The sequence below is a fragment of the Myotis davidii genome, unplaced genomic scaffold (genome assembly GCF_000327345.1).
Source record: "Myotis davidii unplaced genomic scaffold, ASM32734v1 scaffold3669, whole genome shotgun sequence".
NCBI lineage: Eukaryota > Metazoa > Chordata > Mammalia > Chiroptera > Vespertilionidae > Myotis > Myotis davidii.
Window position 1 is genome coordinate 71,639 of NW_006299511.1, and position 16,633 is coordinate 88,271.

The 16,633-nt window shown below is 40.6% G+C and overlaps 1 protein-coding gene across 1 annotated transcript in view; it reads right to left on the reverse strand.

The window, feature by feature from the left end:
• LOC102758226 (UDP-glucuronosyltransferase 2B31-like) overlaps positions 1–12,797 on the reverse strand; it is a 17,210-nt gene extending 4,413 nt beyond the window's left edge. The window contains exon 1 of the mRNA XM_006775200.2: positions 12,342–12,797. Within this exon, the coding sequence (XP_006775263.1) occupies positions 12,342–12,797 (456 nt within the window). The remainder of the gene's footprint in view (positions 1–12,341) is intronic.
• Positions 12,798–16,633: the final 3,836 nt, after the last annotated feature.

Genomic DNA, 16,633 nt, shown 5'->3' on the forward strand with positions numbered 1-16,633 from the left:
TCTGGGTGAGTGGATGAGGGCTGTTTGTAGCTATTCACACCCTTTCAGGGTGGGGGTCCCCACTGGGGTGCCTGGCCAGCCTGGGTGAGGGGATGAGGGCCGTTTTCAGGCTGGCGGGTGACTGAAGCTCCCAACCTCTCTTTTATTCCTTTTTTCTTTTTTATTCTGGGATTTATTTACCTTTTATGGCTGTCACTGGAGCTGAGAGCCGTCTTTAGCTCTAAGGCTCAGCTCCAGCTCTGAGACCTCTGCTGCTGAAAGCAGGTTTCTGGGCTTTGTTTATTTTCTGTATTTGAAACTTTGTTGTGACTTCAGCTCTAGTATCCCGGCTGACTGAAAGCAGGTTTCTGGGGTTTTGTTTAGCTTCTATATTTGTAACAATGTTTCTTAGAGAGCAGCTGAGAGGCGGGCAGTGGGAGGCGGGGAACCTGGCTTCCTCCGTCACTGGAGGTAGCAAGCCTCCCTGTTCGCGTCAGCTGCCTGGCTGTCGGCCGCCATCTTGGCTGGCAGTTAATTTGCATATCACCCTGATTAGGCAATGGGAAGAATAGTGAACTTATGGCTAATTACCATGTTTCTCTTTTATTAAATAGGATATGTATATATATATGAATGTATAAAGATTAATGCTTTTATAACTCCAATACTTATTTCCCCTATAATCTTGTTTTTTTAATTCTTTATTATTTAAAGTATTACATATATATCCTTTTTCCCCCATTGGCCTCTCCCCGGTCACCCCCCAACCTCACAAGCCCTCAACCTCCTAGTGTCTGTGCCCATTGGTTATGCTTATATGCATGCATACAAGTCCTTTGGTTGATATCTTATACCCCTCCTCATTGCCTTCCCTTTGAAGTTTGATGGCCTGTTTGGTGCTTCCCTGTCTCAGGATCTATTTTTGTTCATCAGTTTATGCTTTTTATTATATTCCACAAATGAGTGAGATCATGTGATATTTATTTTTCTCTGACTGGCTTTTTAATTTTTTGAGGAAACTCCATACTGTTCTTCACAGTGGTTGCACAAGGGTTCCTTTTTCTCCACATCCTCACCAGCAATTGTCGTTTGTCCATTTGTTGATGATAGGCCTTCTGACATGTGTGAAATGGTATCTCATTGTCATTTTGATTCGCAGCTCTTAAATGATTAGTGACTTTGAGCATGTTTTCAAATGTTTCTTGGTCTTCTGTATGTCCACTTTCAAAAGGTGTCTTTTTAGTAGTAAGTCCTTTGCCCATTTTTTTTGATTGTTTATCTTCCTTTTGTTAAGATGTATGAGTTTCCAACAAATTTTGGACATTAGGCCATTGTACGATATAACATTGGCAAATATGATCTCCCATGCAGTGAGCTTTCTTGTTATTTTGTTGATGGTTTCTTTTGCTGCACAGAAGCTTTTTATTTTGACGTAGTCCCATTTGTTTATTTTCTCCTTAGTTTCAATTGCCCTAGGAGCTGTATTGGTAAAGATATTGTTAGGACAAAATTCTGCTATTTTGCTGCCTATGGATGCTTCTAAGATTTTTATGGTTTCCCATCTTATGTTTAAGTCCTTAACGCATTTTGAGTTTATTTTTGTGTATGGTGTAAGTTGGTGGTCTAGTTTCATTTTTTTTTTACATGTATCTGTCCAGTTTTCCAAACACCGTGTATTGTATACTCTGCTTCCTTTGTCAAATACTAACTGAGCATAATGACTTGGGTCAATTTCTGGGTTCTCTGTTCTGTTCCATTTGTCTATATGTCTGTTTTTGTGCCAGTACCAGGTAGTTCTGAGAACAGTGGCTTGGCAATATAGCTTGATTACTGGTATTTTGATCCCTCCAACTTTGTTCTTCTTTCTCAGGATTGCTATAGCTATTCAGGGTCTTTTTTTCTTCCATGTGAATTTTTGGAGAGTTTGTTCTAGGTCTGTGAATTTTAATGGGGAGTGCATTAAAATTGGTATCTTAATGGAGAGTGCATTGAATCTATAGATTGCTTTGGGTAGTATGGACATTTTAATGATGTTGATTCTATCAATCCATGAACATGGGATAGTCTTCCATTTGTTTGACTTCCTCTCTCTTTTTCAATGTGCTGTAGTGTTCCAAGTACAGGTGTTTTACCTCCTTAGTTAAGTTTATTCCTAGGTAACTTAATGTTTTTTGTTGCAATAGTAAATGGGATTGTTTTGTTTTGTTTTGTTTTACTCTTTCTGTGAGTTCATTATTGGTGGATAAAAATGCCATAGACTTCTGGGTGTTCATTTAGTATCCTGGTATGTTGCCGAAGTCATTTATTAAATCTAGTACTTTTTTAATGGACTCTTTAGGGTTTTCTACGTACAATATCATGTTTTCGCAAATAATGACAATTTTATTTTTTATTTTCCAATTTAGATGCCTTTTATTTCTTCTTCTTGTTTGATCACTATGGCTAGCACTTCCAGTAAATGTCGAACAGAAGTGGTGAGAGTGGGAATCCCTGTCTTGTTCCTGTCCTTAGGGGAAATGGTTTTATTTTTTGCCCATTGAGTATGATGTTGGCTATAGGTATTTCATATATGGTTTTTCCCACTTTGCTGAGAAATTTTATCAAGAAAGGATGTTGGACTTTGTCAAATGCTTTTTTTTTTCATGTAATGATATGATTATGTGATTTTTGTCTCTCAATTTGTTTATGTGATATATCATGCTTATTGATTTGGGGATATTGTACCAGCCTTGCATCCCTGGAATAAATCCCACTTGGTCATGGTGTTCGAGCTTTCTAATGTAATGCTGGATCTGATTTGCTAGGATTTTGTTGAGGATTTTAGCATCTATGTTCATCAGAGATATTGGCCTGTAATTCACTTTCTTTATAGTGTCTTTATTTGGTTTTAGGATTAGGGTAATGCTGGCTTCATAGAAGGAGTTTGGAAGTGTTCCTTCCTCTTGAATTATGTGGAATAGTCTGAGGGTAGGTTTTATTTCTTTTTTGAATGTTTGTTAAAACTCCCCTGTGAAGCCAGGGCTTTTGTTTGCTGGAAGATTTTTGATCACTGCTTCAATTTCCTTCATAGTTATCAGCCTATTCAGAATTTTTTATTCTTCCTGATTGAGTTTTAGAAGGTGGTATTTTTCTAGGAATGTGTCCATTTCTTCTAGGTTGACAACTTTGTTAGAATTGAGTTGTTCATAGTATCTTTTTACAATTTCTTCTTTTTACAATAGTCCCTTTAGCATTTCTTGCATTGCTGGCTTGGTAGTCATAAACTCCCTTACCCTTTTTTTTTATGAAGCTCCTGATTTCCCCTTTAATTTTTTATGATGGTCTTGCTGAAGAGAGTATTCTTGGATTCAGTCCCTTGCTTTGCATAACTTTGTATACTTCATTCCATCCCCTTCTGGACTGATGTGGTTTGTTGAGAAATCATTTGATAATCTAATGGGAGCTCTTTTGTAGGTATCTGTCTCTCTCTTCAGCCTTTAAGATTTTCTCTTTATAGATAATGTTGCCATTGTAATAACCACGTGTCTTGGTGTGGGCCTTTTTAGGTTCATGTTGTTTGGGACTCTCTGTGCTTGTGTGACTTTTTTCTTCCCCAAATTAGGGAAGTTTTCTGCCATTATTTCTTCAAATAGGTTTTCTAATTCTTGCTCCACCTCTTGTCCTTCTGACACCCCTGTTATAGATATTTAACTTCATTTCATGGTGTCCCAAAGCTACCTTAGTATCTCCTTCATCTTTCTTATTTTTTTCTCCAATAGCTGTTCAGATTGGGTGTGTTTCTGTGCCTTATCTTCTAACTCACTAATTCGGCCCTCTGCTTCTTTTAGGCCAGTGGTCGGCAAACTGCGGCTCGTGAGCCACATGCGGCTCTTTGGCCGCTTGAGTGTGGCTCTTCCACAAAATACCACGTGTGGGCACACATGTATAGTGCAATTGAAACTTCGTGGCCCATGTGTAGAAGTCAGTATTTTGTTTGCTGACCACTGTTCTAGGCTAGTGTTGAAACCTTCCATCCTGTTTTTTATTGTAGCTATATGATTTTTTATTTCCTCTTGATTCTTACATAAGTTGTTGAATTTCTCATCCATCCAGTTTATGAACTGTAAGACAGTTACTTTCAATTGCTTTTCTGACAACATGCCTCAGTTTCATTTAGCTCCTTTTCTGGCTATTCCCCCTTTTCTTTCCTTGGGGAATTGTTTCTTTGTCTCCTCATTTTTGCTATCTCTTTCTGGCCCTGGGAACACTGCTTTGGATTTCAGAGGTTGAAGACCCTATTAGGACAATGGTCTGGAAAGTTTTAGCTCCGAGGTTGAGTCTGTCTTGAGTTTCATGCCTTTATTGTCTCTGCTCTGAGTTATATCCCCTTCTCCCACAGACCTGGACTATCAGTTGTCTGCTTCAGGGTGGTGGGTGCACATGCACAGTTCCTCTGATGTGCAACTCCCTGTGAGGACCCATAGCTCTCTTGCATGTAGTTCACTGTGCAGCCCAGCACCTGTGGCAGGGTGGCACTGTAGGTCCCTCTGGCAGGGCATTTGCAGAGCAGTCCTGTGGCCCCTGCCTGAGCACATCAGCTTGCTCAGGGTTGCCTTTGCAGTGCTTTCATATGGCAGAGGAAGGGGTGTATTGTATTTCTCCAGGTAGCCCTTGTAGGACTTTCCCAGGGATGGGGGGGAAGCAGGTGCAGGTTGCTCTGAGTCACACAGTCCCTCCTTTCTTATAGCCCAGAGTGAGATGCTTGCTATGTTACTCCATTTCACCTCTCCTTAGTGTGGAGCGGGCGCGTGTTGCCCTGGGCTGCTCAGTCTGCACTCTCCCCTTTCCTGGAGTGAGGAATGTGTTGGGTTGCTCTGAATGGCCCTGGCAGGACTGTCTTGGTAGCCTGGGTGAAGCAGGTGTAGGTTGCTCTGCGTGGCACTGTCAAAGCTGCCCTGTGGCATCCTCTGTGTTTCTCCAGGTTTCCTAGGCAGCAGGTTCCATTGCTGGGGCCAGAGTGCATGCTGGGAGCCTTGGAGTCAGGCTAGCAGCATGGTTCTGGGTTCTGGGGTGGAAGTGGGGTACAGGGTTCCCTCTGGCTTGCACTCATTGCAGGGTCTTGGAGCTAGATCCTAGAACACTGGGTCCCAGCGGGCTGGTGAGGAGGCCTGTTGACGGAGCTCACTCAGGCAGTGTGCATGCTCCCTGCAGATGTCTGGGAGCCTGCTGGGAGGTACTGCACCATTCCCTGCCAGGGCATGGTGGTGGTTCCATGCAAATAAAGGCTGGCAAGTGACATTCTCTAGGTGTTCTCTTACCTTCCTTATTGGAAATTGTCTCCTCAGCTGTATCTAATTTGTTAATTAAGGGAGGGTGTTCTCTGATTTATTTGCTTTTCTGGCCTGGCCCTAGCAGGAGGTGCATGAAACTGCTGCCTATTTAGCCGCCATTTTTTTTTCCTCCCGTATAATCTTAAATTAACCTTATAAGCCCTATTAGTTAATAAAAATAATCATGACATTTCTACTAGAGATGATTAGGTTCCATTTGAAAGGGATGTTTTTCTTAGGTTTTAAAATTTTTTTTACAATAGTGACATAACAAAAATGTTTTATACATGAGAGATGGTGATAAGGAAACACCTTTCTTGGCTAAAATAAGTTTGGCTAGTTGAGCAATATATTCTGACTACGGAAGGTGTCTGTTGAAAAGACCACTCAGATCGAGAAAAACTAATTTTCGTGGTCTTCTATATTGTTGTACACTTGGTACTTAGCACAATGTCTCTCAAGTAATATGTGGAGTTTTGGAGTCAGTGTCTTTCTCTTCTTTTTTAATTAATGCAATATGCAAAGTAGTTAGGTCCAGGTGCCAGACTACTCTGCTTTAGTCCCACCTTCGTTACTTCCTCCCCACTTCGTTACTTCCTCCCCATGAACACTTGGGTAGAGGACTTGAACTTCCTGTACTTTAGTTTCCATAGTCCTAAAAAAGAAAGAATAATAATGCCTATAAAAGGATTTCTATGTGTCTTCTGTGAGTTAATACATATAAAGGACTGAGAACTTTTCTAAAAGAGAGTACATTTTCACTAAGTGTTCACTAATTTCCTTTTGACTCCTGCAAACAGGTGATTGTTGTAAAATTAATATTAGAAATCATTCAGATAGGAAAAGCGTAGGAGACTTTGACATTTTGCCTCATGTCTCAGAAAACAGACACTGATATTTCTAATGTTAACTCACAAAATTTTAGATATACTTAATGAATTACTTTAAATCAATTTAGAAGGAAGGAGTGATAATTCCCAGAGAAAACTCATTCACAGATAAGCATTTTTCCTTCTTAACAGAGATATTACATAATATAGTGGAATAGTAGAATATTTGAAACTAGAAGACAGAGATTAGATACTTTGATTCAGAAAGTCAAATGAAACCTTAGCTATATCTCATAGAATTGTTTAATTTTAAAGACAAGTAAACATAAAGATTTCACAAAGCATAATACTTTTTTATACATAAAGTAGAGATTTTTTTAATTAGAATTGGGTTTGAAAATTATATTTCCTATTACTGACCTTCACTTGATTTTATAAATATATTAAATGATTTTTTTTCTGTTGTATGTTACAAATGCTATATATTCTTTGCAATTCATATTGAGAGGTATGGGTCTATTTCAACATCCTTTGAATTTGGGCTTGCCTCATGACCTGTTTTATCAATAGAATATGGCAGAAGTTATACTGTGTAACTTCTAAACCTAGGCCTAGAACTTTCAAAGAAGCTCTTCAGGAATTCTGTTATCATGTGACAAAGCCCAGACTTGCCTGTTAGAGAGCTCACATGAAGTAAGAATCAAAGTGCCCTGCTAATCTACCAAACTTCATACATGTGTATGAAGCTTTCTTGGACCATTATGCCCAAGCCAAGCTGACAGCTAACTCTATCCTAATAAATGATCCCAGGCAAATCCCAAAATAGAGACATTTCCTGAGCTCTGTCCCCATTGCTGCATAAAATACATTGATGAATAAAATACAACAAGATGTATGGAAACATGGAACAGACTGAAGAATATTACAGGGAAGTGGGGAGTGGGGTGGTGGGAAGAGTTTAACCAAAGAACTTGTGTATATTTGTGCATGGGTAGGGTTCCTATCCCTGGCCAGCATTCAGGGTCAATTGGGGCTTTCTGGTTGCTGGCCAGGGTCTGCCTTTGTTCTGCGCCATCTCCTGGTGGTCAGCCCATGTCATAACGTGCAACGAATTCCAGGTCGGTTGAACTCCCAAGGGGACAATTTACATATTAGTCTTTTATTATATAGGATATGCATTGTCCATGAACACAGAAATTGGGATGGTGAAGGCCTAGGAATCAAGAGAACTGGGCAATTGGGAGCATAGAAGGAATAAAGGAGACAACATTTGTATTACACTCAACAATAAAGTAAAACAAAAATGGTTGACACCCTGTTCTAGTAAAAATGGTATAAGATTGAGTGTAATCATCACTAATTATAAAAAATTGTTTGTAGTAGATACAGATGGATTAAATAGAATATATGTGTTAATAACCATATTTTAACTCATTACTAATATCAGATATGTAGGTTATCTTGCTTTTAGGATAAACATTATACTGTCTTCACTAAGAATAGCTAGAACTTGCTCTAATATGGAAACTCAATGTACTATATTTATGTAATATCCAAATATGACAAACATTCCTAACAAGTATCAAGTTGTCTTATGAGAAGTGGTCTGATGACTATAAAGACAAGAGTAACCATGGAACCTTTTAGTTCTATATTTCCTCTTCACTTTATGAATACTTCACAATTTATTTAATGAGCCACCACTGAGAGAGAGAGAGAGAGCCATACAATTTTTAGAGTAAGTCTGAGTCCTTAAAAAATCCAACTGATATGCTGATTGGCTGCATTTAATTTATTGACCGAACTGAGGAGAACTGACTCATTTTTTATGTCCAAAACACTATGTTTTAGCCAAAACCAGTTTGGCTCAGTGGATAGAGCGTCGGCCTGCGGACTGAAAGGTCCCGGTTTCGATTCCGGTCAAGGTCATGTGCCTGGGTTGCGGGCACATCCCCAGTGGGAGATTTGCAGGAGGCAGCTGGTCGATGTTTCTCTCTCATTGATGTTTCTAACTCTCTATCTCTCTCCTTTCCTCTCTGTAAAAGCTCAATAAAATATATTTAAAAAAAAAACACAAAAAACAAAGAACATCATTCAATCATATTGTTGATCGCCAGGGTGTTAAGTTTGACAAGTCATTCAAAATTACATCCAGAAATTTGTCTTGTGCTTTCTCTGCTAATTCTTTTGGATATTCTGAATGTAATACCTCAAAATTCAGTAGGGAATGTTTCCTGTAGTCAATGAGCTTAGTATGTGGAAAAGTCAACACGGTTACTTCATGTCCTTTCTTTGTGAGTTCCTCTAGAATAGTCTTTATATTAAGCCAATGGCTCATGTCAACCGGCCATACCAGAACCTTTCCACAGAATCCACAGCCAGCAGTACAGAGCTGTAGCAGCAGAACCGCCAAAGCCCACTTCTTGGATAACATGACAGCAGCTCCGTCACACACTGCTCTGCAGAGGTTTTAGGGTGTTTCTGCCTAGTGCAGATGGCAATAAAAACATAATAAGTTAAAAATTAACTTTAAAAGGAAACATTTTTGCATTATAAGCAAGGTTAATGTTTATTGGGGGAATAAAACAGAAATAAAAAAGATATCTGGGAAAAATTATTTTAAAAACCAGATTGGGAATAAGGAAAATAACAAATAGGAACCGCCTAAAGTTAATCTCTCTCTGTCTCCCTCTCTCTCTCTCTCTCTCTCTCTCTCTCTCTCTCTCACACACACACATAAACACACACCAACATCCATTCCACTCTGAGTTTGAGGTGGGCAAGTGGTTTAGGTTAAAACATATTCCACATCATTTTCCCTATGTGAAATAGCAAATAATTTGCTTGGATAAGAGTCTTATGACTAGTACAGGGTGTTCAGAATTACAGAGAAAAAACATAATCCTTTATGGAATAATTGGAAACAACGGTAGTAAAATTGATAACATATGAGGTTAGATGAAAGCCTTGGTAGGATCTAGACAGAGTGTGGCCAAAGGATAGATTTCACAATGAGTAGAGGAATGAGAAACATTCCAGTGTGTATGGATCACACAGAAAGTTGTGGGAAGTAGGTTATTGAAGAAAGTTAGATTGAAATATGAGACAATAGGTAGTGTAGAATGGTTTCAATTTAAATTTATAGGCAAGTGTTATTTACCCAAATTTTAAAGAAGAAAAATCAGAAGATCACATTTTTCCTTTAGCAAATAATTCTGGCAGCTAAACATACAAAAGCAAGAGTTTAAAAGAAGAGAAACTGATTAAAAATGTGTCTTAATAAATTAAACATGAGACTATTATAGCCTGAAACATGGATTAAAACTAGTAAATATGAGTTATATATATAAAAGCCTAAGCAACCAAATGACCAGTCAACTGGTCTCTATGATGTGCATTGACCACGAGCGGACAGACGCTCAATGCACAGGATCAAGCTCTCTCCTGTCTCAATTGGACCTGTGGGGATCAGGCCAAAACTGGCTATCTGATATCCTCTGAGGGGTTCCGGATTGGGAGAGGGCATAGACAGGCTGAGGGACCCCACTGGTGCACAAATCTGTGCACTGGGCCTGTAGTCCTATATAATAAAAGCCTAATATGCTAAGTGTCTGCTCATCTGGTCATCTGTTCAGCCAAGCAAAGTGTAATATGCTAATGATATGGTAAGGCTGCTCAACCGCTAGCTATGACATGCACTGACCACCAGGGGGCAGACAGTTGACCGGTCATCCATCACTGTGACGTGCAATGGTCCAACTGGTAGGTTAGCTTGCTGTTGGGATCTGGTCCATTAGAGTGAGCAAAATAAGTCAGACATGCCCTGGAGCCCTCCCGTGGACCCTCCCCTGGCCAACCTCCTGTGTCCCTCCCCAGCCCCGATGGTGCACTGGTGGTTTCCCTCAGCCTTGCCTGCACCCTCTCGCAATCAACCAAAGGACTTGTATGCATGAATATAAGCATAACCAAAGGACACAGACACTAGCAGGGGTGAGGGCATGTTCTGAGGGTTGGGGTGGCCAGCAAGAGGTCAATGCAGGAAAAAGGAGACATATGTAATCCTTTAAATAAGAAAGAATTAAAAAAAAAGAAAATTTTCTTATGAGCCCCTGTACCATACATGGTTGCACAATATTTATGTTAATAAAATTAAAGAAAAAAATTATATAGAAAAAGTGATTGTCTTAGCCCTGGCCAGTGTGGCTCAGTTGGTTGAGGGTCATCCTGTGCTCTGAAAGGTTGCTATTAGATTCGCTGTCAGGACACATATTCAGGTTGCGGGTTTGGTTCCTGCACAAGAGGCAACTGATCAATGTTTCTCTCTCATATCAATATTTTTCTCTCTCCCTGTCCCATCCTCTTTCTTTGAAATTAATAAAAACATATTTTAAAAATAAATATGAATAAATAAAAATAAAAAAATACAAATAAAGTGATTGGCTTGAAAATACAGTATATGCACACACATTATTTATTTAGACTTTTATCTCTAATATCACATCAGTACATTCAGAATCATACACATTTATTTAAGCACTAAAGAATTAAGTATGCATTTGTTTATACTGTAGAGCTTCAAAATTAACGAATGTAAACAGTGATTTCAACTCTTTAGTCAATCAACCCTACCATACACACGGAAATGCCTTTCCCTAGAATATTCAGTCTAGATTCTACAATTTGGCAAGCTTTTCCCTTATTTCTAGATTTTACAAGTAAATTGTGAGATCTTTGAGAGTATGGCCACTATTGCATTTGGTTGATGTTCAGAGCTTAACAATATTTGTATGTGAAATAAAAATATTTGCCAAAAACATCTGGAAAGCTTTCATAGAGTATGGAAATAGATGTGCTCACTCTTAATTTTGTCTGTAATGGAGAAATATAGTTTTCAAAAAATATAGACTTTTAACTTGATTATCTACCTTTCAACAAGATTTTAGGCCTTTAAAACAGATGATTTGTAAGCACTTGATGAAGCAATATAATCATTAAAAACTTAGAGTTATAGATTTCTATTTGAGACAGATTCATATTTTTCCATTGTCAAAGACTCCTTCAGGTATTATGGCAAAAGAGTTTAATATTTAAATAAGAAAACTGAAGAGAAACAAATAGAAACAATTTCCCCAATGGTCTATAGACATTGTGCTAAAAATATGTAACTCCCCAATTTACATTTGTGCTTTGATGAAAATATTTAGTGAAATTTCTAATGCATTTATTGAAGAAAAAAATTATAGTAAAATTGATATGTAGGTTAAATGGACAGAGCCACTGCTCAGAGGATTTTTAGGGCAGTTAAACTACTCTTTACAATACTATAATGGTGGATACAAACATTATAAATTTGTCCAAAAATCACAGAATATACAATGCCAAGCGTGAACCATATTATAAACTATGGAATTTACATAACAATAATAATTCAGTATATTTTCATCAATTGTAACAAATATACATCTCTGCTGGGGAATGCTGACAATAAGGAAGCAGGGCATATATGGGAAATCTCTACTTAATTTTGCTGTGGACCTAACACTCTTCTAAAAAATGAAGCCTTTTACAAACAAACAAAGAAGAATGGGTATGTGATTGCTGATGGAACTCCTCAGTGCTTCAATTTGGGGTCTCTAACTTCCTGGAGTATCCCATCCTAGTGTACCCTAGGGTTGAAACTAACCTTATAATTTAAGCATTTCTGTAATATAGGGTGTCCCACAAATATAGTCACACTTTGAATCATTATTAACTCCAATGAGATAAATCTGAAAAGAAAGAAACATCAACTGAGCTATCAGAAAAACGTTTGTATACATTTTTTGGGGGGAACACTCTCCCTGCGTTTGTGAGGTTAAAAGATCATTATATATTACTAGAGGCCCAGTGAACGAAATTTGTGCAAGGGGCTTGGCCCTCACAGCCCCAACTTTGTCTGGAAGGTCCTCTGGAAGGACATCTAGAAGGTCATTTGGCTGTCTGGTCTAATTAGCATATTATGCCTTTATTATTAGAGAATATTTAATCATTTCACTTATAAAAGACAAATTCCTCTCAATATTTATACCAACTCATCTTCCAAAGCACTAAGAAAATTAGGACTTCATGCTACCAAGGAAAAACATAGCTTACCTAGTACTTCATTCAGAAACTGATCCCACTTCTTCTGATTATACGTTTGCAGGCAAAAGTCAAAATAGAGCACATAGACCATATTTTTTACCCTCTCCATGAAAGTCATTTGGTCACTTAATTCTGAAAAGACAACAGGTACATAGGATGGAGGGAATGGCAGTCCTCCACTATACTTTTCAATTTTATAGCCAGGAGAGAAGCGGAGACTGTACATAAAAGGTATGTTAAGTAGCTCAGCCAACAGCTGACCACATGCTCCAAAGGCATCTGCAAGAACAACATCAAACCTTGACTCCTGTAGTTTTCTCATAAGTTTCTTATTAAAAACAGCATCTTTACAGAGCTTTTCAACAAAGTCAGAACCTTCCCAAAACATTTCTTCAGTCACTTGATGACCTCTCTGGACAAGTGCATCCAGGATGGTCTTCATGTTGATCCAGTGGCTGTATTCTGTGGGCCACACCAGCACCTTTCCACAACTCCCAGGGCTGAAGTGACCACTCAGCTGTAGCAGCAGCAGAACTGAAATCCACTTCGTAGGCATCCTGGTGGCACACAGGCTTCTTTTCTCTTTTTTAAAAAAATTTACTTTTATTGTTTAAAGTACTACAAATAGTAGTGCATATGTCTCTTCCCTCCCCCACACATTGACCTCCTCCTGGCCTCCCCTACAGCCCGGCACATGCCCTCACCCCCACCCCCAGTGTCTTACATCCATTGGTTATGCTTATATGCATGCATACAAATTGATCTCTTACCTCCTCCCGACCATCCCCTGCCTTCCGGCTGTAGTGTGACCGTCTATTTGATGCTACTATGCCTCTGTATCTATTTTTCTTCATCAGTTTATAATGTTCTTTATATTCCACAAATGAGTAAGATCATGTGGTATTTATCTTTCACTGACTGGCTTATTTCACTTAGCATAATGCTCTCTAGTTCCATCCATGCTGTTGAAAATGGTAAGAATTCCTTCTTTTTTTTTACAGCAGCATAGTATTCCACTGTGTAGATGTACCACAGTTTTATAATCCACTCATCTGCTGATGGACATTTAGGCTGTTTCCAAATCTTAGCTATGATAAGTTGTGCTGCTATGATCATAAGGATTCATAGAACCTTTCTCATTGGTGTTTCTAGGTCAAATGGCAGTTCCATTTTTAATTTTTTTTAGGAAACACCATACTGTTTTCCACAGCATTCCTTTTTCTCTGCATCCTCTCTAGCACTTGTCAAAAACAGTCATAGCATTTGGAGCACAAGTGGAAAAAGCAAAAGGTAGATGAATAAGTAGGCAATGATGGTGACACAAAGACATGTCATACTGTTCTTGTCATAGTTATTATATTCCACATGAAGATACACACACAATATTTACTGATTGATAGATTGATTGATTGAAACTAGCTCATGTTTAATTGTGACATTTTAAAATTGGACAAATGCCCTAGCTGGTTTGGCTCTGTGGATAGAGCATTATCCTGTGGACTAAAGGGTGTCAGGTTTGCTTCAGGTCAAAGACACATGTTCAAGTTATAGGCTTGATCCCCAGTAATGGTTGTGTAGGAGGCTGCCGATCAATATCGTTTCTATCTCTCTTTTTCCCTTCCTCTCTGAAATAAAAACAAAATTGTTTCAAAAAATAAAATTGGACAGTGTTTTGACATCTGCCTCTTCCCCCATTTTTAGTTTCTTTAAAGTTGCAAGAAAAGAGTAACCAATCACAGGTTTAATGGATTTAATAAATTTACCCCTTTGGTTCCTATTTACAGCACCAAATATTCCTTTAAAACCCCAGACAGATTCGATGGTGGCCAACAGTAAGTTTCAGATCTGTCGAGTTTAACAGTTCAGGTTCTCTGAGCATTCTGTATTGCAGTAGCACTCATCCCAAATTGGTACCTCTTATAGTAGGGCAACTTCAAACGTACCAGTTGAAAAAGCCTTTTCCCTTCAAGGGGAAAAAAAGACACTCCTCAAAACACTGAAGATATGGCTATGTGGTCTTTCCTCTTGTTCCATGTCTTCAGGATCTATTCTGTTTTATTTTATGTTTTTGTGGTGGAGCAAGAGACCACAACCTAACCTGAGTGACAAGAAACAAGATAGTAATGGCTACCAAGGCAGTGACCAGGAAAAACTGAGTGCTTCTTTACCTCTCACATCCAATATATGTGCCTCACAGAAAACAACAAAAATAACAGGTCCACAAATTACAACACCTAGAATTGCAGCATCCATTCATCCAAGAGTGGTGGAAGGCAGGACAGTGAGGTGGGATGGAAAATGGCTCAAGGAAAATAAGTATTTAAATCAGTCCATGAGGGTCGACAAATGCTAGTAAAGAGCTGCAGAAGAGCTTGTGGTCCTTTCAGACTTACAGGCTAAAAATCCACATACTGGTGTCAGGAAGATTGTACCTTATGTGCACCAGAGACAAAAAATCCAACTCCTTAGAGGAGAAGATGCAGACGGCCTTCAGCCGAATGGGTCCTGCCTTCCTTGGTCGGGGAGATGAACAAGGAAAGAGCTGAAAAGCCTCTAAACCCACTCATCCCCTCTGGATGGCAGGTAGCTAGGTGTCCTGCAGGCGCCTTCAGTTTGGTAGGCGATGGATGCGGTGAAGGGAACTTCTCTGCAGAGGCTGAGCCATGCGGGGAAGACTGGGGCGAGAGCAACCTGTCCCCGAGCCCCAGGTGAGCTGGGAATGAGGTTGCCCTTGGCCTCCTGTGCTCTGGCCGGGCGGGCGGGCCGCTGCCTCTGCTTTGAGGGCGAGCATGCAGCGTTGGCCCACGGAGCGTGCCACGAGGGAGCCACTGCTAATGTGCCACGAGGCCCCATAACATGCTGGACTGTTAAAGAGTCTAACTCTTGGGCTGCTGACAAAGACAGCAGTATCTTCACAGCTTTCTGGGATTGCCTGTCCTAAGGGTTTTGTGCTCTCTGCATCTCTTAGTTCCAAACGTTTCAAAGGGATGTGTAGGAAATGAGGCACACAACACATGCCCACCCCCACTTGTGGCCTCTAGAGGTGGGGTGACCCAGAATCTGGAAATTGCTTATTCTGATTTAGTCGGTGACAGACATTTTCTCTCCTGTGCTCAGCAACTGCAGGAAGTGGCTGAGAACCAGGGAAGGCTTTGCTCCAAGGTTTGCAATTCTGAAGGCATCCAAGGGCAACAGGCTGCCAGTGTACGAGAGGCCCAGCCCTGCAGAGATCTTCAACACTTTCGGCCTCTGCAGGCAGCCAGGACCCCGGTTAGGACCCAGCACCATGCCATCCGTGCAGCTGGAGGGAGCAGAGCGAAGACCCAGCCATGGCAAGGCCCAGTGTCATGGTGGTAGATTGTGTTTTGGCCCTTGAAACATGTGACTCTGGCCAACAGGAGAGGCTGGTGGGCCAGCACCAACCCTGAGGGAGGCATCTTGACCAGGTAGCAAATGGGCACGTTGACTGAGCAATAGGCAGCTGGCCAGGGAGCAACCTGGGTCTAGAGGGCGTGGCTGACTTCAGGGGGGAGCATGGGGCAGGAGCTCCAGGCAGAACCAAGCAGGCACAAGAGCAGGTGCTGGGAAGTGCTTCCCCCGACCCTCCACCACCAACCCTCCTCACCCTCCTATTAAGACCCTGGCCTGGAGGACTCATGCAGAGTCACGCAGTGCCTAGCAGACCAATTAGCTGCTTTCTACTGCGTCGTAGTCCACAAGGCCAAGGCGGCCTGCACAGGCTGCTGCCAGGTGCTGAACAATGGGCAGTGGAACCCTCTGCAGCAAAGGACTTGCAAGGACACCATTGTCGGCTGCAGCTGTGGGTGCTCTCCCAGCACTGCAGAAGCACTACAGCCGGCTGAGCACAGAGTCTCACCTGGGGACCTGCGGGCTTGGGAGCCAAGTGGCCCAGGAAGCAGCTGCTCTGGCTCCTGCTGCGCTGGAAGGCCGCTGCCAGGCTCTGTGTCCAGGGACTCAGCGCCTCCTCCCCCACGGGCAGCTTGGGCCCTCCAGTGAGTACTTTCTGGCAGCCAAGGCGGCCTCTTCTCGCGTAGATCCCTATGCTTGGTAAATATTCCGTGGGTAACAATTTACTGACTCAGTTTACCTTTACCTGAAATCAGGGCCTTTGCCATCCTTGATATGTTATTGGCCGTTTCTACTTCTGTGAAGTGCCTGTTCATATCCTCCATGTATTTCCATCCCGGAATGTTTGTCTTTTTTTGTTTGGTTTTGTAAGGTTTCTCACTCTACAATGATTACCAACCTTTATCAGTTATACGTGTTACCGAGTAGATCTGAGGAAAATTAAGCTTATATGCATGATTTAACATTATTACCTACAATGACAATGTGTTAGTTCTGTTTTTCCTTTGGAATGATTTTAAATAT